A 16877-nucleotide genomic window follows, 5' to 3' on the forward strand; every position below is an offset into this window, starting at 1 on the left:
TCACCAGTTATTACCTACCTGTTCCTACTAGATTTTAAACTCCTTAAAGGCAGGCACTTTACCATCTTACTGAAGGCTGATCTTCAGTGCTTAAAATATCATGCATATCCAATACATAGCTCAGCTGTTTGTTTTATTTAAAACATCAAAACAAAGGAATCGCTTCATGGACACACGCACGAAAGCAGCCAGCAGAGGACCACGGCAGGTTTCACCACACCTTACCACGAACCTGGCCTGCTCCCCGGGCAACGCCTCGGCCCAGCGGTTCTCACCCCAGGGCAGGATCACCCCCACACACACCCCAGAGAGGAATTTGCCAACGTGTGGAGGTGGAGCACCTGGGTGGCTCAGTCGGTTGTGTGTACAACTCTTGGTTTCGGCTCAGGCCGTGAGCCCAGGGTCATGGGGTCGACCCCCATGTCGGGCTCTGCACTGCGTGTGGAGCCTGCTTGGGATTCTCTTTCTCTCCCCCCTCCCCAGTCTGTGCGTGTGCTCTCTCTCTCTCTCTCTTACACACGCAGCCCCTGCGGCCGTCATGGTGACCGGGGACTCTCACTGGCGCTTAGAAGCAGGGGCCTGAAAGGCTTTCTCTCCAGCAGTGCGTGAAGAACGGTCCCACTCCAGCCCCAACAGGACCCCCCGAGACTCCGGCCCATCATGCCCCCTGTGCCATTGGGGAGCACAGACACCCACCTTTAACATGCAGCTCTAGTGTCACCTCAAGGAAGGGCGCAGGTCTGTGCGGCCTACCACCCGGCAGAAGCTCAGTGCCCCCGCGCATGCAGGCCCGCCAGCCTCACAAGCCCAGCTCTCAGAGCGCCCTCCAATTCTCAGGCACCCACCCCCGCATTGGCCCCCGGTCGGGGGTCAAATCTGTTTTCTGGCTCAAGACAAACCTCTACACATAAATTCCACCTTGTTCCTGCAAGTCTTGAGAGGGTGGTTTTGACTTTAAAAATAATAATAGGGGAGCCTGGGTGGCTCAGTCAGTTAAGCATCTGGCTTCAGTTCAGGTCATGATCTCACAGTTCGTGGGTTCGAGCCCCGCGGCGGGCTCTGTGCTGACAGCTAGCTCAGAGCCTGGAGCCTGCTTCGGATTCTGTGTCTCCCTCTCTCTCTGACCCTCCCCTGCTCATGCTGTCTCTCTCCGTCTCTCAAAAATAAATAAAAAAACATTTAAAATTTTTAAAAATAATAATAACAGGCGTAGAAACCGCCAGCTGAGGCCCTCTGCGAAGGTGGCAGAGGCACAGGCTCTACGGCACCCAACGCGCAGTCAGGAGCCCTGGGGGCCGAACCGCGGATGGCAGGAAGAGAAGAAGAGCAGAAGCCTGAGAGCTGTTTTAAAAAACGAACGGACGAAAACAGACCACAGGGGCAGACAGAAGTGCTCCCGATCTGAAAGGGACAACGGTGCTCTCACTCCTGCGCAGGCACTGGCCTCCCCGAGGAGGCGCGCCCAAGTGCTGACCTTGAAGCACAGCGATGGCCAACTGCACACACAGCTCAGATCCGAGCAACCGGTAGAACAGCCGGTGTAGGGGTGCCCGTCTCGCACCTGCCATGCGGCTGTGTCACTCTGGACATGCCCTAGGCCAGGCTGGCCCACAGTTCCATGCAGAGAAGAGTAAGGTTCGAGTCAAATATTTTTTGAGAGGCACCGGCGCTGAGGCAAGTGTGTGAACTTCGGCACTAAAACTTTGGTGACTACAGTGTCCTGCTCAACCTCTCTGAACCTGCTTCCTGGAAATAACGGAACGATACCACCACCTCACAGAATCAGATGAGAGAAGAGAAGTTATATCCTATCACACCTCTGCTCAAAATCAACCAACAGACTTCTGCTCTGTGATGGAGCAATTGAGACCAGACTTAACCTCCCACTAGTTAAAAACACTAAACAAAATATATGACATAACTGTTTGCAGACATCAGACTGCACGGATTCCTAACAGGACAGAAACGAAGATAGGAGTTCCTGGGATCACCCCGGCTTTCCGCTGGGAGGCAAGTTTCAGACCAAGAAGAGGGGGTGCCCACCAGAGTATAGTACTGAGTTAAGGAAACAGACATTGGGGTTCGGGGAGGCAAAGGCAGCTAAAAGTTGGAGGACAGAGTCCCAGGGAGGAGAGAGGGACATGCAGAGAGAGAGATCCAGAAATCTGCAGAAATTACCTTACAACTTCGCTGAATATGAAAATGTGTGCACACACAGAGCGAACCGCCACAAGGCTCAGGAAGAACACAGCTGAACGGCTCCCAGAGCCCCCCCCCCCCCCGACCTCAAAGTCACGAGCACCGGAGTGACGTGTCCTCACTGCTCAGCCAAGGCGCTCAGGACGACCTGAAGGGCCCCATCCTGGTAGGGAGAGGGCAGATCCTCCCTAGGGTAAAGACCACCCTAGATCCACCCTTACAAAGCCTAAATACTTGATGGGGGCACCAGTAGAGCATGTGACTCTTGATCTTCGGGTTGTGAGTTCAAGTCCCATGTTGGATGTAGAGATCACTTAAAAAGAAAATCTTGGGTGCTTGGGTGGCTCAGTCAGATAAGCGTCCAGCTTCGGCTCAGGTCATGATCTCACGGTTCTTGGGTTCGAGCCCCACGTCAGGCTCTGTGCTGACAGCTCAGAGCCTGGAGCCTGCTTCAGATTCTGTGTCTCCCTCTCTCTCTGACCCTCCCCTGCTCGCGCTGTCTCTGTCTCTCAAAAATAAATAAAAATCATTTTTAAAAAATCTTACACACACACACACACACACACACACACACACACACACACAAAGACTTGACAGAATCAAAATGAACAAAAGTAATTTAACTATCTGCCAGAATGGATCTCAACATGCTTTAAAGTACGGCCACAAAATCCAGACCCTCAACAATGTAATACTCGCAGCACCCAGCATCCAATCAATAGTCTCACCAGATGTCCAGAAGCAGGAAAGTGTGATCCACAATAATAAGAAAAAGCAGAAGAAGGGGCGCCTGGGTGGCTCACTCAGTTAAGTGTCTGACTTCAGCTCAGATCATTATCTTGCAGTTCGTGAGCTCAAGCCCCACATCAGGCTTTGTGCCGACAGCTCTAGAACCTGAAGTTTGCTTCCTCCGGATTCTGTGTTTCCCTCTATCTCTGCCCCTTGCCCACTCAGACGCGCGCTCGCTCTCTCTCTCTCTCTCTCTCTATTAAATAAACATTTTTTAAAAAGCAGAAATAATTTGCAGACATGAAAATATTGAGACAAGTGTTATAACTTTATTCAAGAATTTAATGCAATTTTATTTTTTATTTTATCTTATTTACTTTAGAGAGAAAGAAAGAGGGAGCAGGAGTGGGGGAGATGGGCAGAGAGAAAGAAAGAGGGAATCATAAGCAGGTTCCACATTCAACGTGGAGCGCGCTGCAGAGTTTCAGCCCATGACCCCGTGATGGTGACCTGAGCCAAAATCAAGACTCGGACACTCAACCAACAGAGCCACCCAGACACCCCTAATGCAATTTTTAAAATACATATATTGAGTATTTATGTTGTATGCCTGAAGCTAATCTAATGTATTCAATTATATAATGTGTATAGTGTATGTATGTATATATGCATGTCAATAAAAAGAAAATTCAAAGGAAAACAGGATCAGAGTAGGGAGAAAACAGCTCAGAGCCTGGACTTGCTTCCGATTCTGTGTCCCCTTCTCTCTCAGCCCCTCCCCTGCTTGTGCTCTCTCTCTCTCTCAAAAATAAATAAACATTAAAAAATTTTAATAGGTGAGTTACACTTCCATCCTTCTGGCTCTCTCAGCAGTGCCAAGGAGGTCGACAGAACAAGGGCCTCACAAGAGGTGGCAAAAAGGGAGCCAAGAAGCGCCTGATCTATTTTCAAAGAAAGATTGGTAGGATATAAAAGCACTAGCAATGTTTAATATAAGAAATATTGGACCAACACTAGTCATGAGAACTCAAGGAACCAAAATCGCATCTGATGGCCTCAAGGGTCATGTGTCTGAAGTAAGCCTTGCTGATCTGCAGAATGATGACGTTGCATTTAGGAAACTCAAGTTGCTCACTGAAGATGTTCAGGACAAAAACTGCCTAATCTCCGTGGCATGGATCTCACCCAGACAAAACACGCTCCACGGTCAAAACCATGATAGAGGCTCATGTTGACATCAAGACTACTGATGGGTATTGGCTTCGTCTATATCGTGTCGGATTCACCAAAAAACGCAACCACCAGATTTGGAAGACCTCTTATGCTCAGCATCAACAGGTCCGCCAAATCTGGAAAAAGATGACGGAAATCATGACCCGAGAGTTGCAGACAAATGACTTGAAAGAAGTGGTCAATGAGTTCATTCCAAACAGCATGGAAAAACACATAGAGAAGGCATGCCAGTCTATTTATCCACTCCATGATGTCTTCGTTACAAAAGTAAAAATGCTCAAGAAGCCCAAGTTTGAATCGGGAAAACTTATGGAGCTTCACGGTGAGGGTAGGAGTTCTGGAAAAGCTACTGGGGATGAGACCGGTGCTAAAGTTGAACAAGCTGATGCATATGAGCCATCAGTCCAAGAATCTGTTTAAAATTTAGATGTTTAATGGTGACAAATAAAAAATCTTATTTGTGATGTTTAAAAAAATTTTTTTAGAGGCTCATGAGTGGGTCAGTTGGTTAAGCGTCTGACTTCGGCTCAGGTCATGATTTCACAGTTAGTGGGTTCAAGCACCGCGTCGGGCTCTGTGCTGACCGCTAGCTCAGAGCCTGGAGCCTGTATTCGGATTCTGTAACTCCCTCTCTCTCTGACCCTCCCCTGCTTGCTCTGTCCCTCTCTGTCACTCAAAAATAAGTAAAATATTAAAAAAATATTTAATACAATAAAAACCCATGAAAAGGGGAAATCTTACAAGCAACCAGAAAAAAAGAGAACCATCACCTACAGATATTAACCAAGAGTAAGAATGACCTCAGGTTTCTGATCAGAAGCTACACAAGCCAAATAAAAACTGCAGTAATGGGGCTCCTGGGTGGCTCAGTCAGTTGAGCATCTGACTCTTGAGTGTGGCTCAGGTTATGATCCCAGGGTTGTAGGATCAAGCCCTGTGTCAGGGGCTCTGCACTGAGCATGAGGCTGCTTAAGATTCTCTTTCTCATGCCCTTCTGCCCCACTTGCATTCTCTAAAATAAAAAATAAATAATTTTAAAAATTAATTTAAAAAACTACAATGGCCTCATATCTTTAAATTGCCCACCCAGGTGGCTCAGCCGGTTAAGAATCTGACTTCAGCTCAGGTCATAATCTCACATTTTGTGGGATCAAGCCCCACGTCTAGCTCTGCACTGACAGCTTGGAGCCTGCTTGGGATTCTCTCCCTCCCCATTGCTCTCTGCCCCTCTACCGCACTCTGTCTCTCACAAAAATAAATAAATAAACATTTTTTTAAAGGAATTTAAAATGCCCACAGGGATTAAAACTGTCAACCTAGAATTCTATATCTAGTGAAAATAGATTTTCACTTTTTTTAAGTTTGTTTATTTTTGAGAAAGAGGGAAAGAAAGAAAGAGAGGGTACACACATCGGGGAGCAGGAGGTGCGGGGAGAGGAGGAGTAGGTGAGGGGAGAGACGGGGAGAGAGGGAGGGAAGGAGAAGGGGAGAGAGGGGGAGAGGGGGAGAGAGAGAGAGAGAATGAATGAGAATGAGAATCCCAAGCAGGCTCTGTGCTGTCAGAACGGGGGATCAAACCCACAAACCATGAGCAATGACCTGAGCTGAAATCAAGAATCAGACACTTAACGCTTAACCAACTGAGCCACCGGGTGCCCCATTCAGTAAGAGTATCTTTTAAAAATAAATACAAAATAAAACATGCTCCATTCAGCAGCACATACACTAAATTTGAAACAATACAGAGATCAGCATGGGCCTCATCCAGGGATGACATGAAAAGCTGTGAAGTGCTCCGTGATTTTTGTAATGTGCAGTATTGCTGACTCATACTGCGCACCTGAAACACTATACTGCATGTTAACTATACTTGAATTAAAATTTAAAACAATAAAACTTAAAAAAAATACAAAATAAAGTCTTTTTAAGAGGAAAAAAAAACCAGAAGAACTTGTCAACAGTATATCCATACCACAAGAAGCACTAAAAGAAATCCTGTAAGCAGAAGAAAACCAATACCAGATGAAAACTGGATACATAAAAGAATGACAGAAATGGTAAATATGCTGGTAAATAGCAAAGATATCTTAAATATATTATATTTATTTTATCTTATTTATTTCTACTATTTTAATTTTTAAAAATTTAAAAAGATAACTTAAAACGCACTGCAGGGTAGGGGCGCCTGGGTGGTTCAGTTGGTTGAGCGTCCGACTTCGGGCGCAGGTCATGAGCTCATGGTTTGTGAGTTTCAGCCCCGCGTCGGGCTCTGTGCTGACAGCTCAGAGCCTGGAGCCTGCTTCAGATTCTGTGTCTCCCTCTCTCTCTGCTCCTCCCCCACTCACACTCTGTCTCTCTGTCTCTCCAAAATGCACTGGAAGGTTGATGACATAGTACAAGTAAAATCTAGGACACTAACAGTGTAACGGAAGACAGAAGCAACAGAACTATACTATCATTCGGTTCTTATGTTCCACATGAACTGGTTTATCATTTGAAAGCAAGCTCTGCCAACCTTCAGTAACATATGGTAAACCTCACAGCAATTACTGACAAAAAAAAAATTGAGATAGAGCTAAACCGATAGTAGAGATCAAATGAAATCCTTAAAAAACAATTCAGTCTGGGGAGGCTGGCTGGCTCAGTAGGTAGAACATGCAACTCTTGATCCTGGGTTGTGGGTTCAAGCCCCATATCAGGTGTAGAGATTCCTTAAAAATAAAATCTTTAAAAAATATATTTTTAATGCTATCCAAGAGAAGACATGACAATAGGGATCAAAGAACAGATGAAAATAAACTGCAAGATGGAGGCTTAAACCCAACCATATTTATATCTACCTCAAGTATAAATGCAACACTCCAATTAGTAGGCATAGATTGTGAAAGTTTGTAGGGGGAAAAGCAAGACCCAGTGGCATGCTATCTGGTAGAAAACCACTTTTAACTAAAAGAAACGTAGGGGAAAGGCGCAAGGATGGAAGACCTCTCCTGCAAGCCCGCGTCGTAAGAAAGCTGTGGTAGCAGTATTCACCTCGGACAACTTCAGAGCAGCTGTTACCAAATACACGCAGGGACAGCTCAAAAATGAAGGAGTCACTCAAGAAGTCATAATAATCCTGAGTGGGTATGCACACAGTAACCAAGTTCCAAAATACACTACGTAAATCAGACAGAATTAAAAAGCTATAAATAGACAAATCCACAATTAACAGTTGGAGACTTTAATAATCCACCCTCCTTAATCAAAAAGTCCGTAAGGATACAGAGGACCTAAATGACACTATCAACCAACTTGGCCTAATTAACATTACCAGAATGCGCCATCCAATTTCAAGTTCACCAGGCAAATTGGCCAGGACAGACGATAAAACAAACCTCAAATTTCCAAGTTGAAACCAAACAGAGTATGCTCTCTGACCATGAGATTAAGCTAGAAATCAATAATAGAAAAAAAAAAATCTGGAAAAAAAAATCCCAAATGTTTGGAAATTAAACAGACTCCTAAATAATCTATGGGTAAAAGAAGAAATCACAGGGGAAGTAAGAAAATATTCTGAAATGTATAAAAATGAAATCACAACATTATCTAAATTTGCAGAATGCAACTAAAGCAGTGCTGGGAAGCAAATTTACTGTTTTTAGTACTGTACTAACTTTAGAAAATGTGCTAGAAAAATAAGAGCAAACAAAACCCAAAATAGAAGGAAAGAAATAGGGGCACCTGGGTGGCTCCGTTGGTTAAGCACGGGACTCCTGATTTCAGCTCAGGTCATGATCCCAGCGTCACGGACTGAGCCCCACTTGGGCTCCACACTGGGCGTGGAGACTGGGATTCTCTCCACCCCCCACCCCCCGCCCTCACCCTTGTGTGCAAGCTCACGATCTCTCTCTCAAGAATAAGCTTAAAAAAAAAAAAAAAAGATTCTCTCTCTCCCTCCCTCTGCTCCTTCTGCACTCACATGTGTGCATACGCTCCCTCTCTCTCTCTCTCTCTCTAAAACAACAACAAAAAAGGAAAGAAATTTTAAAAATTACAGTCAATGAAATAGAAGTTGGTTTTCTGGAAGAGTATTAAGATTGATAGCCTCTATCTAAACCAATCAATAAAAAATACAGAAGACACTAATTTACAATGTTATAAATGAAAACAGGGAAATCACTGCATGTCTATAGATACTTAAAAGACCATAAGAGAAGGGCACCCGGGTGGTTCAGTGAGCTGAGCCCCAGCAGCTCAGGCCACAGTTTGTGAGATCAAGCCCCACGCGAGGCAGTGATGACAGTGTAGAACCTGCGTAGAGCCTGCTTGGGATCCTCTCTCCCGCTCTCTGCGCTCCTGCCTCTGCTCACGTACTCTCTCTCTCTCTTTTTCTCTCAAAATAAACTATTAAAAAAAAATAAACTTATAACATAACTAAAAATATTTAATTAAAAAAGAAAGTAAGTATGTAATGGAAGTTAAAAAAAAGAAAATTGTAGGCCCAGGTGGGTTCACTGGTAAATTCTCTTAAACATGTAAGGAAAAAGTAATGCCAATCTCAAACAAACTATTTCAGAAAATAGAAAAAAAGGTAAAAGTTTCCAACGAAGCCAATATGACCTTGACACCAAAACTAGACAAAGATATCACAGACACACACAAAAGAAAACTATAAATCAATATCCCTCTTAAATATAAATGAAGAAACACTTAAGAAAATACTGACAAACCAAATCCAACAATATACAGAAAGGATAATACATCAAAACCAAGTGGAATTTATCCAATAAATAGAAAATTAATTTAACATTTGAAAAATCAATCAACATGAATCACCATACTAATAAAGAAAAGAGCATCAACAGCAAAAAGAACATTTGATAACAGTCAAAACACACATAATTTTTTCAAAAACGCTCAACAAATTAAATACAAAAGTTGAATCTCCTCCACTTGATAAAGGGCACCTTCAAAAACATAGCTCGTGGCGCCTGGTGGCTCAGTTGGTTAAGCATCTGACTCCTGATTTCGGCTCAAGTCATGAGTGGGACTGAGCCCCGACGGGGCTCTGAGAGCTGATAGAGCAGAATCCGCTTGGGACTCTCTTCCTCCCTCTCTCAGCCCCTCCCCTGCTTGCACTCTCTCTCTCAAAACAAATAAACTTTCAAAAAAGATAAAAAGTTTAAAAAAAAACCTTATATTTAATATCATATTTAAACGTGAAGACTGAATGCATTTTCCCCTAAGATCAAAAATAAAGCAAGAATGTCTGTTCTCAATATTCCTCTTAACATTGTATTTGAACTCCTAGAGAGCATGTAAGTTGAAAAGCAATACATAAAACTCTCTTCATTTGTAAATGACAGGATCATCGACAGATGTGAGAAATCACCAAGAATGTACCAAAAAGCTATAGAATTATGAGTGTAACAAGCTTGCAGATATGAGGCCAACATACAAACTCAATTTTATGTATTTTGTTAATTTCATTTCATTTTTTTTTTTATCACAAGTGCACTCATTAATCCCCATCACCTGGTTCACCCATCCCGCCACCCACCTCCAGTCTGGTCACCTTCAGTTTGTTCCTACAGTCAAGAGTCTGTTTCTTGGTTTGTCTTTTTTCCTTTCCTTATTTCTTAAATTCCACACGAGTAGAATCATGTGGTGTTTGTCTTTCTCTGACCTATTTCACTTGGCATTACACTCTCTAGCTCTATCTGTGCTGTTGTAAAGGGCAAGATTTCGTTTCTTTTAACGGCTGAATAATATTCCTCTGTGTGTGTGTGTGTGTGTGTGTGTGTGTGTGTACATATCTCACGTCTTTATCTGTTAATCTCCTGATGGACACTTGGGCTACTTCCATATCTTGTCTACTATAAATAATACTGTAATTTTATTCTATCTCTATATACTAGCTTTCAAAAATTAAAAATGAAAAAAATTTTTTTTCTTTACTTTTTGAGAGAGGGAGAAAGCGCAGGAGGGGCGGTGAGGCAGAGAATCTCAAGCAGGCTCCGTGTTGCCAGTGCAGAGCTGATGCTGGGCTCGATCTCGCGAACCGTAAGATCATGACCTGAGCCAAAATTATGAGTCAGACGCTTAACCAACTGAGCCACCCAGATTTTTAAGGGTGCTGGGTGGCTCAGACGGTAAAGAATCTGACTTCAGCTCAGGTTGTGATCTCACAGCTCATGGGTTCGAGCCCCATGTCAGGCTCTGTGCTGATGGCTCATAGCCTGGAGACTGCCTCGGATCCTGTCTCCTCTTCTCTCTGTCCCTCCCCCACTTGTGCACTGTCTCTCTCTCCCAAATACAACATTGAAAAATCAAATTTTTAAATGAAATCCATAAATAGCATGCCAAAGTATGAAATATTTAGAGAAATGTTTTTTTAATTTTTTTAATGTTTTTTATTTATTTTTGAGAGACAGAGACAGCGTGAGCAGGGGAGGGTCAGAGAGAGGAAGACACAGAATACAAAGCAGGCTCCAGGCTCTCAGCAATCTGTCAGCACAGAGCCCAATGCGGGGCTTGAACCCACAAACCGTGAGATCATGACCTGAGCCGAAGCCGGATGCTTAACCAACTAAGCCACCCAGGCACACCTAGAAAAAAATTTTTAAATGGGTACGTGACCTACAGATTGAAAACTACAAAACACTGAGAAAAAATAAGACCACCTAAATGGACATATATATCACATTAATGAATTAGAAGATCAATGTTGCTAAGATGTCAATTCTCCTCCAAAAGATTCCACACAATCCTAATAAAAATCTCAAGATGCTTTTATGTAAGAATTGTTAAACTGAATCTAAAATTTATACAGATATGCAATGGACCTAAGCTAACACAGTTCTGAAAAATAAAATCAAAAGACTTACGCTATCTGATTTTAAGATTTACAGGCTATAGCAATCAAGACAGAATTTCATTTACATTAGACTAGACACAGAGATAAATGAAACAAAATAGAGCCCAGAAACTGACCTACATATATACAATCTTTTAATTTTTTACAAAAGCGGCAAGGTAATCCAACGGAGAAAGGGTCATCTGTTCAACAGATGATACTGGAACAGTGAACCCCAGCTTCTACTAATAAACACAAGAGGGGCGCCTGGGGAGCTCAGTCGGTTAAGCGTCTGGCTTTGGCTCAGGTCATGATCTTGCAATTAGTGGGTTCGAGCCCCGCCTCAGGCTCTGTGCTGACAGCTAGCTCAGAGCCTGGAACCTGCTTCAGATTCTGTATCTCCCTCTCTCTCTCTCTGACCCTCTCCTGCTCAAGCTGTCTCTCTCTCTCTCTCTCTCTCTCTCTCAAAAATAAATAAAACATTAAAATTTTTTTAAAAAAAAAACACAAGATGCTTAATGTTAGTCATCACAGAAATGCAAATTAAAACCACAAGGAAACACCACTACACACTCACTAGAGTGGCTACAATTAAAGACAGATAATACCAAGTGCTGGTGTGGATATAGGACAACTGGAAGGCTCACATACTACTGATGACAACAAAAAATAGTCCAACTTTGCAAAAACCCTTGAGCAATTTAAGGCTAAGAATATACTTACCATATGACCCAGCAATTCCACTTGTACGTATTTACAAAAAAAAAAAAAAAGGAAAGAAAAGAAAAGAAAAGAAAACCTATCTCTCCACAATACATGAGTATTTGTAGTAGTCCCAAACTAGAACCAATCATGTGGGGGAACAGACTCTAAGGTGACTGCCATGATCCCACCTCCTAGTATTCATGCTTGTGTGTGGTCCCCTTGAGTGTGGGCGGGACCTGTGAATTGCTTCAGGCCAACAAGGTAGGGCAATGGTGACAGGATGCATGTAATTACATGTAGGCGGTTACATTATGTAAAACTGCAGTGTCCATTTTCCGATGAGGCTCTCTTCCTTACTGGCTTTGAGGAAGCCAAGTGACCATGTTAGGAAGACCCCCGAAGCAAAAAAAACAGAGAGTGCCAGTTTGCTATTAGCAGTCCACCAGGTGCCTGCAGGCCCTAAGAGCGAAACGCTCCAGCAGCCTCATGGGCAGACCCTTCCCCGGTCAAGACCCAGATGAGATCACAGCCCCAGAAGACACCTTGAGTTTTTGCCTCGTGAAACTCGGCTAAACTGTGTCCTGACTCGCAGAAACTGAAACAACACATGCGGGCTCTTTTTGGCAACTTGTGTAAATTTGCTGTAATACTGTTATGCGGCAATAGGTAATTCATAGAATCCAAAGATCCATAAACTGGTAAACACATCAACAGAATACGACACACTACTAAAAATTAATGAATTACTGATATAATAGAAGTTAGACAAACATTACTCTGAGCAAAAGAAACGAGACACAAAAGAATACATACATTTTTAGTTCATTCATCTGTAATTTTAGAAAATACAAATATACAGTGATAGAAAGCAATTCGAAATTCCCTGAAGCCAAAGGCTAGGATTTACTGGGAAGCAGCATACAGAACTGTTTTGATCTTGATTGTAGTGGTGGCTACAGAGGTATACACATTCGTCAAACGTCATTAAACTGACCACAACACACCTATTAGAATTCCACAGTAAAGTTTTTGGCTACAAAGGACTTTGTCACTCAAATTATTAAATAAAGAAAGAAATAAAGAAATAAAAAATTAAATGAGTCTACAGATTTTAGTCAGGATAGGGGCAACCTCTGGAGGTTGGACAGTGAGTGACAGGAGGGTTACGGAGGAGGGGGAATTTCTGAGGTCCTGATAATGTTTGATTTCTTAATGTAAGTACTGGCTACACGAGTGTGTTCACTCTGAAAACCCTCCAAGCTGGACATTTAATTTGTGTGTTTTCTGAGTCTATGCTCAACTTCAGTTTAAAAAAAAAAAAAAAAGAGGGGTGCCTGGATGGTTCAGTCAGTTAAGCAGCTGACTTTAGCTCAGGTCATGATCTCACAGTTCATGAGTTTGAGCTTCATGTCACAGAGCCTGGAGCCTGCGTCGGATTCTATGTCTCCCTCTCTCTCTGCTGCTCCCCCACTCATGCTCTGTCTCTTTGTCTCTCAATACTGAATAAAAATAGAAAGAAAGAAGGGAAGGAAGGAAGGAAGGGGCACCTGAGTGGCTCAGTGGGTTAAGCATCCAACTCTTGATTTCAGCTCAGGTCACGATCTCACAGTCGTGAAATTGAGCCCTGCATCAGGATGCATGCTGAGCATGGAGTCTGCTTGGGATTCTCTCTCTCTCTCCTTCTCTCTTTACCCATCCCCTACTTACTTACTTACTTTCTTTCTCTCTCTCTCCCCCGTCCCTCTCTCCCTCTCTCCCTTTCTAAGATAAATATTTTTAAAATAAAGAAATGAAAAATAAAAAATTTAAAGACAATAAGTTACATTAATCCTCAGAGAAACCCTATGAGATACGCACTAGTATCATTCCTATTCTGCAGATGGAGAAACTAAAGCCAAGAAGTTCAATAACTTGAGGGTGCCTGGGAGGTTCTGTCGGTCAAGCAATCACCACTGGATTTCAGCTCAAGTCATGATCTCAAGGTCTGTGGGATCGGGCCCCACGTCTGGCTTCATGCTGACAGCGCAGGGCCTGCTTGGTATTCATTCATTCTCTCTCTCTCTGTCTCACTCTGCCTCTCCCAAAATAAACTAAAAAAAAATTCAGTCCCTTGTCCAAGATCTCACAGCTATAGGTCGTGGGGCTAGGATGCTAAGCCAATAAGGAGGGCTTTGGGCCCACACCACTGCTCTGCACTGCCTCTCCAAGGAAGAGGGGTTGGCTATCACCTGTCTCTTTCAAAACAAGAAACTGAAGCCACAAAGCCAACGAACAAACCTTCTATGAAACAAATACTGACTCAGCCCCATGGGCATAACGTGTTCTTTCTTACACACCAGGTCTGGAGGAATTATCCAAATTGTCTTTCAATTCCACTCTGCTTTCACCGGAGCAATGGGAAACGAAGCCAATCAGGACTTGAAAATGAAATGGCAAGCAAACGCTGGAAGCTGGTCCACTTTAAAAGTGTGCATTTGCAGCTTCTTGTTGCACAATGACAGATTTTGGCATGGAGTTCAAGTTTCCCCCAGACTGCCAGCGTGTTCTGACGCAATCCCCTGTCTGCCAGCTTTGCAAAGGAGGGCAAAGGAGAAGCAGAGCTGAAAACCCAACCAATGTGGCCAAACCCCCTCGGAAGACCTTCGATCCCTTCCACACACGTACAGAGAGGGCAGTTTCCAGAACCAAAGGACTCCTTGGGCACTGCGATGGCTCCAAGTGGCAAGCTCTTTGTAACCTTCACAGCACCGGCAAACTAAAAGTCCTAGAAGAATCAGGGAATGAAGACACCCTTTAATCCCAGGCTGGGGTCATCCCTAACATGTAACCATTCAGAACAGCCCAGATTTTGAGGAGCCTCAGCATTTCAGGAGCTAAGTGAGGCAAGGCAAGAAAGAAGGGCCCCACCTCACAGACACTCCCACACTCCAGAATTTCTAACACTGAGAAGGCCAGAACTGGTCGAGTTATTTCCCATATTTTACAATCCAGACGTCTTCTTTCTGAATCATTCGCTCTGCTAACAGAAGCTGGTCTGGGGAACACACAGCTCCTCTAAGTGCATTTCCTGTAACAGACCTATCCTGAAGAATAAAACAGTAAATTAGTGTTCTTCTGCCTCGGAAGGAAGTGAAATGCCACTAGGCTGTGAAGAGCCTACAGGTGATTCAAGGAGATGAGAGATGAAGTCCACATTGAAACCATTTTCTTCTTCCTCCGTCTAATCCTAACTAAATGTAAGCATGTGTGGCTAAGCGCGGAGTCGCACACATCTGGGTTTAAGTGCAGACCCGATCAGGCACGTGATCTGGGGTATGTTACAGACCTTTAGCATTCACTCCTGTGAAACGGCGGCTAATAGCCTGTACTTCATAAAGGTTGTAACGAGCATTACACTAGATAATACACGTTAATTTGTCCCCAGCGTGATAGCACAGCCTCAGTCAATGCAAGGTACCACTCACCCCGGTCCTCCCCACCCCAGCCCACCCCACCTTCGGATTTCAAACCCATTCATAGGCCTTATCATGCACTGCTTCCTGACAGCATGAACACTGGTCCCCAAGGTCCCCTTAATGGGGTGCGATTTGGCTGAATCTGTGGCTGAAAAGCTAGAAGGGAGCCCTCTTGGCGAGAAAACCAAACTCTGGGTCTGGGAAGCAAGGACGGATCCTCAGCCAAAAGCTTGGTGGCGTCTGTTGTTTACAGTGAGTCCCCTTCCTACCAACGTACTGAGAGGGTCCGACGACATTCCTGACCCTCCACTGGCAGGGAAAGCGCAAAGGTGACGAGGAGGCTGGCAGCGGGGCCACCTCGCGAGGCTGAAGCTGTGGGAGGGTGGGAATCCTGGTGGAGCCGGGGCCCTCCTGGGAGGGGACACCCGAGAACGACCGAGCTTCTCACCCCTCTCTCCTCAAGGAGGGGCCCTCGCAGCTCAAGACTGGAGGCTTCTCAAGGGTCCCGCCACCATCCTGGCCAAGCGCAAGTGGGACCCGAGGGGTCCGCAGGCGGGAAGTGGGGGCCCGCGGGCGCCCCCGAGCCTCAGCTTGGGCGTGTGGTCCGAGAGGGGTCACCGGGGGAGGGGCCGGGTGACGAGAACCGGGGGAGGGGCGGGGTCCGGGAGGGGGCAAGAGGTCGGGGCCCCCGGCTGTAGAGACTCAAGGCCGCCGCCCGACTCCCAGCTGCACGCCGAGCGCCCCCTCCAGCCGGGGTCCCCGCCACCACGGCGGGGCAGTCCCACTCCCCTTACCTGGCTCGGCTGCTCTGCCTGCTCCGAGGACGCCATCTTTCCGAGGCCTGACTAATCTATCGCCGCTGGGCGCGGCGTCTCCCAAGCGCCCTCGCTCTCGCTCACCCGCCCAGACCAAAGTAGCCGGAACTGAGCCTGTCGATGGAGGGCTCAGGAGGAGGAGGGGGAACTCCCATGTCTGGGTCGCCTCACGCAATTGCAGTTAGGTCTCTGCTGGCCAGGAAGATCCTAAGTCCTTCTTTTTTGCAGTTTTGTATGTGTATTATTCTCATTGAATTAAATCTCTGACCATCCCCACAGTGCCTTGGGCACAGGCAGGGACTTGCTAAGTCTTTAATAAATGAATGAATGGGAAGATCCTTAGAAATTAATTAATTAGTGGTTCCGTTGAGTACCATTTGTTGGGAGCCTACTATTTGTCAGGCACTTTGGTAGCCGCTAGTGATAAGAAGATCCAAGACTCAACTCCTGCTCCTAAATTCAGGCCAAACACACACACACACACACACACACACACACACACACACACACACATACTCTTGCAGCATCTTGGAGATAGAAGTCTGATAACAGTTTGCAGACCTTCTAGGAAGCTTTTTGGAGAGGAGAGACTTCTGCATTCTTACTTTATAGTGGTTGAGTTGTTAAATTTTAAGCTACATGTAAAATTACACGAAAAGACTGCATATAACTATCAGTCAGTTCATATCACAGTTGTGCTTTGAAACCGTTGCCTCAAGTAACAATTCCTCCTACCAAACACTGTTTTAAATGCCTACCCTTAAAAGCTTCTGCAAGGCAAAGGAAACAATCAAGAAAACTAATAGGCAACCGACAGAATGGGAAAAGATAGTTGCAAATGACATATCAGATAAAGGGCTAATATCGAAAATGTACAAGGAACTCACCAAACTTCACAATCAC

At 44.7% G+C, this 16877-nt stretch overlaps 1 protein-coding gene, 1 non-coding gene and 1 pseudogene across 3 annotated transcripts in view; 2 read left to right on the forward strand and 1 right to left on the reverse strand.

Moving 5' to 3' along the window:
- The window catches only part of PEX14 (peroxisomal biogenesis factor 14), a 134716-nt gene extending 118698 nt beyond the window's left edge, over positions 1 to 16018 (reverse strand). For both annotated transcript variants that reach the window (XM_029947003.1, XM_029947002.1), the window contains exon 1: positions 15954 to 16018. In XM_029947003.1, coding sequence (XP_029802863.1) covers positions 15954 to 15989 — 36 coding nt within the window. In that variant the 5' untranslated portion in view covers positions 15990 to 16018. The remainder of the gene's footprint in view (positions 1 to 15953) is intronic.
- On the forward strand, positions 3823 to 4581 carry LOC115298340 (annotated as a pseudogene).
- On the forward strand, positions 5863 to 5966 carry LOC115300545. The gene has a single exon (XR_003912714.1). It is a non-coding gene; the product is annotated as a U6 spliceosomal RNA (small nuclear RNA).
- Positions 16019 to 16877: the final 859 nt, after the last annotated feature.

Source organism: Suricata suricatta, chromosome 8 (assembly GCF_006229205.1).
Source record: "Suricata suricatta isolate VVHF042 chromosome 8, meerkat_22Aug2017_6uvM2_HiC, whole genome shotgun sequence".
Lineage (NCBI taxonomy): Eukaryota > Metazoa > Chordata > Mammalia > Carnivora > Herpestidae > Suricata > Suricata suricatta.